An 11,581-nucleotide genomic window follows, 5' to 3' on the forward strand; every position below is an offset into this window, starting at 1 on the left:
AGCCTGCACATTGACTCTGTACCGGTGCCCCCTGTATATAGCCTCCACATTGACTCTGTGTAGACTACAGATGCATGCTGGTCCGGGCATGCTCTGAGCTGGTGAAGTGACTGGGGGGGGGCTCCAGCCTTTGGGAATCTGTGCTCCAGTCAAATTGAGCACGCTCCACTCCTCGCCCCGCTCACATTCTCTGGTGGAGGGCTGAGAGAAGCAGAATGAGGGTCCGCCTCCCAGCATCCCCCCGCTCTCCCTTTCCTCCACTGACTCTGACCAAAAAGGGACACAGTCTTCCAGTTGATGGCGAAACTCGAGTCTCATTGCATTAATTCTGCCTCGTGCACAAATTCATGTTGTTTTTTCCTACGACCAGAGTAAGTGAAATATTCCTGGACATGAAAAAAGACCCAGGTGCTTAATAACAACAACTCAAGCCTGTAGAGACACTTTCCTACTCGTTCATTACTGCTGCAGTGCTTGTTGTAGCGCTGAGTGGAAATAGGAAGAACGCTCATTTTATGGGTTATAAAAGTGTTGAAAACAAAGTGTTGACAGTGCCGAGTAAGAACTTAAACATGAACTCAGTCGGCAGCTAGAAACAGCAACTATTTTGCTGTATTCGTTGACAGTCTCTCTCTAGTCGTGGTTTTAAACGTTTTGAAAATCTCACTTTCTTTTATGCCTGCTACTTTAGTGCAGACACGGTCATCTGAGACATCCAATTGGCCCGTGTTAAGCTCATAGGGCACTTGATTTGCTCTCTGGGTCTGCAGGGAAGGCAGAGTTTGTAGCTACAGACACGTGAAATGATTCACAATGGCAACAGTTCTGAGGTGCTGCTCAGAACAGCTCAGAACAGAGCAGCCGAATCGGATGCACCTATCGGCACCAGCCCTAAATAAATAATGAAATAAAAAAAAAAGGAACACAAGAATTTATCGACCGTGGAGATCGACCAGTAGATCACAATCGATCGTCGATGACCGCTGCTCTAGAAAGTTGAGTGAACGGAGAGGAAGGAAACCACTCAGGGATTTTTCACCACGAGGCCAATGGTGACTTTAAACCAGTTACAGAGTTTCATGGTTGTGATAATGCCATAGTTTTGTTGATGTATTTTTAACACTACAATTAAAATGGCTGCTGTAGTTGTGGCTATTTCCAGTGGTGCCCAAAAAAAATGATGATGTCAAGGAAAATGAGAACTGGAGCAAGGCTGTGGGTGGAAAATCCCCAAAGGAAACTGTTTTTACCTCTTTTTATCACGGAGAGAGAAATCCTGACAAAAGGAGGAGGCCATAGCCAACCCCATTTAAGAGGAGGAGCTCTACAGGAAACTAACCCAAACCACTTGAGGTTAGTACAGGGAGTACATGAACTCTGGCGTGTGTATATCTTCTCAGTAAAGAAGCAAAGCTTCTGATTGGAGGAATAACATGTTGTGTTCAAAGAGAATAATCTGTTCAGTTTGAAGTCACGTTCACGGCTGGCCAGAACTCAATTCAAGTTACAATTAAAGAACTACCGGAATCAGCAGATGATACGATCAGCAGATGATATGATCAGCAGATGATATGATCAGCAGATGATACGATCAGCAGATGATATGATCAGCAGATGATACGATCAGCAGATGATACGATCAGCAGATGATATGATCAGCAGATGATACGATCAGCAGATGATATGATCAGCAGATGATACGATCAGCAGATGATACGATCAGCAGATGATACGATCAGCAGATGATACGATCAGCAGATGATATGATCAGCAGATGATACGATCAGCAGATGATATGATCAGCAGATGATACGATCAGCAGATGATATGATCAGCAGATGATACGATCAGCAGATGATACGATCAGCAGATGATACGATCAGCAGATGATACGATCAGCAGATGATACGATCAGCAGATGATACGATCAGCAGATGATATGACCAGCAGATGATACGATCAGCAGATGATATGACCAGCAGATGATACGATCAGCAGATGATATGACCAGCAGATGATACGATCAGCAGATGATACGATCAGCAGATGATACGATCAGCAGATGATACGATCAGCAGATGATACGATCAGCAGATGATACGATCAGCAGATGATATGACCAGCAGATGATACGATCAGCAGATGATATGACCAGCAGATGATACGATCAGCAGATGATATGACCAGCAGATGATACGATCAGCAGATGATACGATCAGATGATATGATCAGCAGATGATATGATCAGCAGATGATACGATCAGCAGATGATACGATCAGCAGATGATACGATCAGCAGATGATACGATCAGCAGATGATATGATCAGCAGATGATACGATCAGCAGATGATACGATCAGATGATATGATCAGCAGATGATATGATCAGCAGATGATACGATCAGCAGATGATACGATCAGCAGATGATACGATCAGCAGATGATACGATCAGCAGATGATATGACCAGCAGATGATACGATCAGCAGATGATATGATCAGCAGATGATACGATCAGCAGATGATACGATCAGCAGATGATACGATCAGATGATATGATCAGCAGATGATATGATCAGCAGATGATATGATCAGCAGATGATATGATCAGCAGATGATACGACCAGCAGATGATATGACCAGATGATACGACCAGCAGATGATATGACCAGATGATACGATCAGCAGATGATATGATCAGCAGATGATATGACCAGATGATATGACCAGCAGATGATACGACCAGATGATACGATCAGCAGATGATATGACCAGCAGATGATATGACCAGATGATACGATCAGCAGATGATATGACCAGATGATACGATCAGCAGATGATATGATCAGCAGATGATATGACCAGATGATATGACCAGCAGATGATACGACCAGCAGATGATATGACCAGATGATACGATCAGCAGATGATATGACCAGATGATACGATCAGCAGATGATATGACCAGCAGATGATATGATCAGCAGATGATATGACCAGCAGATGATATGATCAGCAGATGATATGACCAGATGATGATACGTGCAACTCTCAGGTTAATTAGGGACCTCGAGGGCAGTGCAACTCTCTGGTTAATTAGGGACCTCGAGGGCAGTGCAACTCTCTGGTTAATTAGGGACCTCGAAGGAACTCTCTGCTGAACAGAAAAGAAGGCGGCCTTCATTCATACAATCCGGAATCAACCAAACACCCAAGCGGCCCAGGGTACCAAACGGCCCAGGTTACCCAGCGGCCCAGGGTACCAAACGGCCCAGGTTACCAAACGGCCCAGGGTACCAAACGGCCCAGGGTACCAAGCGGCCCAGGTTACCAAACGGCCCAGGGTACCAAGCGGCCCAGGGTACCAAGCGGCCCAGGGTACCAAGCGGCCCAGGTTACCAAACGGCCCAGGGTACCAAGCGGCCCAGGGTACCAAGCGGCCCAGGGTACCAAGCGGCCCAGGTTACCAAACGGCCCAGGGTACCAAACGGCCCAGGGTACCAAGCGGCCCAGGTTACCAAACGGCCCAGGGTACCAAGCGGCCCAGGTTACCAAACGGCCCAGGGTACCAAACGGCCCAGGTTACCAAACGGCCCAGGGTACCAAACGGCCCAGGGTACCAAGCGGCCCAGGTTACCAAACGGCCCAGGGTACCAAGCGGCCCAGGTTACCAAACGGCCCAGGGTACCAAACGGCCCAGGGTACCAAGCGGCCCAGGTTACCAAACGGCCCAGGGTACCAAACGGCCCAGGGTACCAAGCGGCCCAGGGTACCAAACGGCCCAGGGTACCAAACGGCCCAGGTTACCAAACGGCCCAGGGTACCAAACGGCCCAGGGTACCAAACGGCCCAGGGTACCAAACGGCCCAGGGTACCAAGCGGCCCAGGGTACCAAACGGCCCAGGGTACCAAACGTCCCAGGGTACCAAACGTCCCAGGGTACCAAACGTCCCAGGGTACCAAACGTCCCAGGGTACCAAACGGCCCAGGGTACCAAACGGCCCAGGGTACCAAGCGGCCCAGGTTACCAAACGGCCCAGGGTACCAAGCGGCCCAGGTTACCAAACGGCCCAGGGTACCAAACGGCCCAGGTTACCAAACGGCCCAGGGTACCAAACGGCCCAGGGTACCAAGCGGCCCAGGGTACCAAACGGCCCAGGGTACCAAACGTCCCAGGGTACCAAACGTCCCAGGGTACCAAACGTCCCAGGGTACCAAACGTCCCAGGGTACCAAACGTCCCAGGGTACCAAACGGCCCAGGGTACCAAACGTCCCAGGGTACCAAACGTCCCAGGGTACCAAACGTCCCAGGGTACCAAACGTCCCAGGGTACCAAACGTCCCAGGGTACCAAACGTCCCAGGGTACCAAACGTCCCAGGGTACCAAACGGCCCAGGGTACCAAACGTCCCAGGGTACGATTATTTCAACCTGACTCAAATAATACAAGGTCCAACCAGAGTAACACAGTCACCCCCCCCCCCCCCCCCCCCCCCCGACTCAAATTGATCTGGTGTTTACTAACAGACCTGAACGAATAACTAAGTCCAGTAACTTACTAATATCTGACCACAATGTTACATTGGTGGTTAGAAAGAGCACTAAAAAGAGATTTAAGAACCGTATTAATGCTTTAATATAATAATGTATTAATTCATTTAAGGTGCAAAAAAAATAAAAATCCTGAAAAAGTGAGCAGAGTAACTACGGTGCAGCTATAAGTGAAATTCACGGGTCTGATCTGTTAAGCAATGAAGACTCAAAGAGTCTGGATACGGAACATTTGACAAAAGTGGATACCTCTTTTACTAGGAAATGTCAACGTAAACTGAGACGGGAAAACCTCTCTACCATGGCTCAACGAGGACCTCTGGAGGGCAGATGAGAGAACAGGACCTTTTCCTTGAAACAAAAGCACTGCATTCTGATCAGAATGATAACAGACATATATACAGTGGGGCAAAAAAGTATTTAGTTAGCCACCAATTGTGCAAGTTCTCCCACTTAAAAAGATGAGAGAGGCCTGTAATTTTCATCATAGGTACACTTCAACTATGACAGTCAAAATGAGAAAAAATCCAGAAAATCACATTGTAGGATTTTTAATTAATTAATTTGCAAATTATAGTGGAAAATAAGTATTTGGTCAATAACAAAAGTTTCTCAATACTTTGTTATATACCCTTTGTTGGCAATGACAGAGGTTAAACGTTTTCTGTAAGTCTTCACAAGGTTTTCACACACTGTTGCTGGTATTTTGGCCCATTCCTCCATGCAGATCTCCTCTAGAGCAGTGATGTTTTGGGGCTGTTGCTGGGCAACACTTTAGACTCACAGCGTCGCTTGCCATTTCATTCCTCATTGCTATGATTCACTGGTTATAAGACTCCTCATTGCTATGATTCACTGGTTAAGACTCCATAGTTATCAGATTTACATTATGAAATCATCCATTGTCAGATTCATGATTCTACGTCATGGATAATATGATTTGATGGCACCATATCTTGCTTTTCACATTATCATATAATATCACATTTTCAAACAGATCACCATGTATAACAGCTGTAATGATGACGACAACAACAACAACATCCGTCCGTCCCTCCGTCATCACTTCTGTCCTCCCAGGGCTTCGAACACTGCTCTCAAGATGGCAGCTATCGCCACGGCACCAGGGTCAGGAAGGGTCACGTGTACTGTGGCGATGTAGCTTGCTCTCCCCGCCCTGGCTGTGAGGTCACGGGTAGACTCCGCCCCCAGTTCAGCTTTCTAGAGAGACAGACAGAGAGAGAGAGAGATAGAGAGAGAGAGAGAGAGACAGAGACAGAGAGAGATACAGAGAGAGACAGAGAGAGACAGAGACAGAGAGAGAGACAGAGAGAGAGACAGAGACAGAGAGAAACAGAGACAGAGACAGAGACAGAGAGAGACAGAGAGAGACAGGATATTAAACACCAACCCCGTCCTATTCAGTGATTGCTGATCTGAAAGAACTAAGGAAAAAAAATAAAGATTTACATCAGGGGGTAGATAACCCTGGTTCTGGAGGGCCACTGGCCCTCATATTTATCAATATCGTGTAGAAACTATTGTAAAATACTACTTATGAATGGAATTGAGTGTTCGTACACGTAGAAAAATTATGATTTATCAAACAATCCTACAAGCATCATACGCACACGAGTACGAGATAAATACCGATAGGAGATAAATACCGGTAGGAGATAAATACCGATAGGAGATAAATACCGATAGGAGATAAATACCGGTAGGAGATAAATACCGATAGGAGATAAATACCGGTAGGAGATAAATACCGATAGGAGATAAATACCGATAGGAGATAAATACCGATAGGAGATAAATACCGATAGGAGATAAATACCGATAGGAGATAAATACCGGTAGGAGATAAATACCAATTGTTCGGTCTCAGTGCTCGACCTTGGCTACTCGCAACACCCCTAACTAACGATATGGTCAAAATCCTTTAAATCCTGTGGGGAATATACACAACGTCGTACCATGAAATAGCCTACAACCACTCTTCCTATGTTCAAACATAGTGGTGGCTGCATCATGTTATGGGTATGATTGTAATCACTCAGGGAGTTTTTTGGGGGGGGGGGATAAAAAATAAACGGAATGAACCTAAGCACAGCTAAAATCCTAGAGGACAATCTGGTTCAGTCTGCTTTTCACCAGAGACTTGTAATCATTAAAGACTGGGGAACTTATTCAGATTAAAAACTAAAATGGAATGTAACTCAGCACAGGTAGAATCCCAAAAGAAAACTAATAAAAATGACAATTCATTATATCCATTTTAATCCCACTTTTAAACAACAAAATATGGAAAAAAAATCAAGGGGTGAGAATACTTTCTGAAGGCCCTGTAGACACAAAGAAAATACCATTAGGACAATTCGTGTTGCTTTAGGCGGGCATTTTACTGTTCTGACCTAGCCAATAGAAACCGTCCTGTGAGATAATACTGTACTGACCTAACCAATCAGTGGCCAACAGCCAGTCGGTTCATAATACTGTACTGACCTAACCAATCAGTGGCCAACAGCCAGTCGGTTCATAATACTGTACTGACCTAACCAATCAGTGGCCAACAGCCAGTCGGTTCATAATACTGTACTGACCTAACCAATCAGTGGCCAACAGCCAGTCGGTTCATAATACTGTACTGACCTAACCAATCAGTGGCCAACAGCCACTCGGGTTCATTATACTATACTGACCTAACCAATCAGTGGCCAACAGCCAGTCGGTTCATAATACTGTACTGACCTAACCAATCAGTGGCCAACAGCCAGTCGGTTCATAATACTGTACTGACCTAACCAATCAGTGGCCAACAGCCAGTCGGTTCATAATACTGTACTGACCTAGCCAATAGAAACCGTCCTGTGAGATAATACTGTACTGACCTAACCAATCAGTGGCCAACAGCCAGTCGGTTCATAATACTGTACTGACCTAACCAATCAGTGGCCAACAGCCAGTCGGTTCATAATACTGTACTGACCTAACCAATCAGTGGCCAACAGCCAGTCGGGTTCATAATACTGTACTGACCTAACCAATCAGTGGCCAACAGCCAGTCGGTTCATAATACTGTACTGACCTAACCAATCAGTGACCAACAGCCAGTCGGTTCATATTACTGTACTGACCTAACCAATCAGTGGCCAACAGCCAATCAGTTCATATTACTGTACTGACCTAACCAATCAGTGGCCAACAGCCAGTCGGTTCATAATACTGTACTGACCTAACCAATCAGTGGCCAACAGCCAATCAGTTCATATTACTGTACTGACCTAACCAATCAGTGGCCAACAGCCAATCAGTTCATATTACTGTACTGACCTAACCAATCAGTGGCCAACAGCCAATCAGTTCATATTACTGTACTGACCTAACCAATCAGTGGCCAACAGCCAATCAGTTCATATTACTGTACTGACCTAACCAATCAGTGGCCAATAGCCACTCGGTTCATAATACTGGTTTATTTGAGCAGTGGATATTCAACTACTGGGGGAGTTCTATTCATCTGAACCCTGGTTACACCGGTCTATGGCCTGTGACGTAACCGGGGAAACGCGGTGAGGGAGGAGCCCCGTTCCAAATGGAACAGTAATCTGCGCCATTCGTGTCATGTTGTCAACAAGGCAGCAATAGTGAATCGTCCGGAAACATACGCCTCTTTTCCATAAAATAAATGTCCACATTTTTAAACCAGTTGTCATTGGGAAGGCATATAAAGCGTTTTTATTAAAAGCGATCACTTTCGCATGTGATAAAATCCTCCTAAATAGTCCAAGTGCTTAATTACGTCACAATTTGTTTTGAGCCGACTTCGCTGTGGGCTTTTGCTCGGTGCACTTGGCTCACACCAGGAAGGCAGACTGGTTGCAAAACCAATGCAATTAATTTTGACCCAAAACACACCTATCCCAAATCCCCTCAGTGGCAAATATGAGTCATATGAGGAAAATCAGTCAATTAAAATAAATTAGGCCCTAATCTATGGATTTTTACATGACTGGGAATACAAATATGCATCTGTTGGTCACAGATATCTTAATAACCAAATGGATCTCATCACAGGATTTCTGTGCATTCAAATTGCCATTGATAAAATGCAATTGTGTTCGTAGCTTATGCCTGCCCCATACCATAATCCCACCGACACCATGGGACACTGTCCACAACATTGACATCAGCAAACCACTTGCCCACACAATGCCGTACACGTGGCCTGTGGTTGGACGTAGTGCCAAATTCTCTAAAAATGACAGAGGTGGCATATGGTCAATAAATGAACATTCAATTCTCTGGAAACAGCTCTGGTGGACATTCCTGCAGTCAGCATACCAATCGCACGCACCCTCAAAACTTGAGACATCTGTGACATTGTGATGTGTGACCGAACTGCACATTTTGGAGTGGCCTTTTATTGTCCCCCAGCACAAGGTGCACCTGTGTAATGATCATGCTGTTTAATCATCTTCTTGAAATGCCACACCTGTCAGGTGGATGGATTATCGTGGTGAAGGAGAAATGCTCACTAACAGGGATGTAAACAAAGTTGTGAACAACATTAAAGAGAAATGTGCTTTTTGTGCATCTGAAACATTTCTGGGATGTTTTATTTCAGCTCATGAAACATGGGACCAACACTTTACATGTTGCGTTTATATTTTTTGTTCAGTGAAGAATAAATAAATAGTTTTGGGGATGGTGCTTTTATGGCGATGTGGGGGCTGTCTACTGCTCTGTTGGTATTTGGGAACCCATTGACGACATCACGGCAAAGAAAGCCCTCTTGACTTCAACCGGTTGTGCGAAACTACTTGTTACTGTTCGTTTAGCTGATGATTGCAGCCCGAAACATTGGCTCGTCGAGGGGCCGTGAGATGCCGATCGGCAAGCTCATGCTAAAAAGTGCCCGTTGCCAAAAAACGCAGGATGTGTTCCGGGAATAGCGTTTGCCCTTTTAACGTGAGTCTTAAATCTTTACCTTGGAAAACGATATTTGATGAGCCAATCTGTACTTTCTGTAAAAAAAAAAAGACGCACCTGTCTCTAAAAACACACTCTGCTAAATGCAGTGTTTCAAATCTTCCAACAGAGCAGGTCAGCCATCTTGGATGGAACTACAATATAATATATATTACAATATATATTACAATATAATATAACAAATTTTTACTTACTAATTTAATTTATTACTCTCAAAAATTCAAAAATTCACTTGGCACTGTGTGCATGTACACACACTCTCAAGCCAACGTTGATATGGATCCATTTCACACTTTGCATGGTAATGAGCCCAAGTATGGTTAACTCATAGATCTGTGCCTACGCATGATCGATACATTTAGGCCCCAGGTGTGTATCATCTCAGTATTTTATAGTCTTACACAATGGTTTACCTTTCACACATAATTTAACAATTTACTTTGTCGTTGTTTTGTAATTTTACCCACTTTACCCAGCGAAGCCGTACTGCTGCGTGCTTGACCCGGAAGCCAGCCGCAACAAAGTGTCGGAGGAAACACATTCTAGCTGGTGACGAGGTCAGCTTGCAGGCGCCCGGCCCGCCACAAGGAGTCGCTAGAGCGCGATGGGACAAGGAAATCCCGGCCGGCCAAACCCTCCCATAACACGGACGACGCTGGGCCAAACCCTCCCCTAACCCGGACGATGCTGGGCCAAACCCTCCCCTAACACGGACGACGCTGGGCCAAACCCTCCCCTAACCCGGACGACGCTGGGCCAATTGTGCGCCGCCTCATGGTTTTCCCGGTCATGGCCCGGCTGTGGCACAGCCTGGGATCGAACCTGGGTCTGTAGTGACGCCTCAAGCATTGCGATGCAGTGCATTAGACCGCTGCGCCACTCGGGAGACCAATTTGCTGTACTATTCTGCATGAAGTCCCAATGGAACTACAATATAATATAACAAATTTTTACTTACTAATTTAATTTATTACTCTCAAAAATTCACTTGGCACTGTGTGCATGTACACACACTCTCAAGCCAACGTTGATATTTATCCATTTCACACTTTGCATGGTAATGAGCCCAAGTATGGTTAACTCATAGATCTGTGCCTACGCATGATCGCTACATTTAGGCCCCAGGTGTGTTGAATTTAGGCAATCACCGAACTGATCAATTAGCTCGGTTCGTCAGGTGTGGCGCCTAGTTGGGATAAAATCCTGCAGTACTTCAGGTTGTCTACGCAACATGGTGGAATTGAAGAGATAGATTTTAAGTACAGCCATCACATCAACATGGTGGAATTGAAGAGATAGATTTTAAGTACAGCCATCACATCAACATGGTGGAATTGAAGAGATAGATTTTAAGTACAGCCATCACATCAACATGGTGGAATTGAAGAGATAGATTTAAGGTGAAGTGTACTGTACCTCCACAGCAGCCTGCAGAATGGCCATGTGACCACCAGGTGGCGATGTTGTCAGTCTCCTCAGTTCCTCCACTGCTGGACACAGAGCATCCAACTGGACAAGAGAGTTGAGATATTTTTTTTGTATATTTTTGTAAAAGTAAGCCCAATCATAGTAACATAGCAGCATATCCCCCCCCCTCTTCTATTTACCATATCCCCCCTCTTCTATTTACCATATCCCCCCCTCTTCTATTTACCATATCCTCCCCCCTCTTCTATTTACCATACCCCCCGCTCTTCTATTTACCATACCCCCCCCTCTTCTATTTACCATATCCCCCCTCTTCTATTTACCATATCCCCCCCTCTTCTATTTACCATATCCTCCCCCCTCTTCTATTTACCATATCCTCCCCCCTCTTCTATTTACCATACCCCCCGCTCTTCTATTTACCATACCCCCCCCTCTTCTATTTACCATACCCCCCCTCTTCTATTTACCATACCCCCCCCCTCTTCTATTTACCATATCCTCCCCCCCTCTTCTATTTACCATATCCTCCCCCCTCTTCTATTTACCATATCCTCCCCCCTCTTCTATTTACCATATCCCCGCTCTTCTATTTACCATACCCCCCCCCT

The 11,581-nt window shown here is 45.4% G+C and overlaps 1 protein-coding gene across 1 annotated transcript in view; it reads right to left on the reverse strand.

The window, feature by feature from the left end:
- Positions 1-5,085: 5,085 nt before the first annotated feature.
- The window catches only part of tkfc (triokinase/FMN cyclase), a 28,362-nt gene continuing 21,866 nt past the window's right edge, over positions 5,086-11,581 (reverse strand). The window contains 2 exon segments of the mRNA XM_090213331.1: positions 5,086-5,771; positions 10,959-11,051. Of these exon segments, the coding sequence (XP_090069457.1) occupies positions 5,613-5,771; positions 10,959-11,051 (252 nt within the window). The 3' untranslated portion in view covers positions 5,086-5,612.

Source organism: Oncorhynchus mykiss, chromosome 21 (assembly GCF_057628025.1).
Source record: "Oncorhynchus mykiss isolate SJ-2025 chromosome 21, ASM5762802v1, whole genome shotgun sequence".
NCBI lineage: Eukaryota > Metazoa > Chordata > Actinopteri > Salmoniformes > Salmonidae > Oncorhynchus > Oncorhynchus mykiss.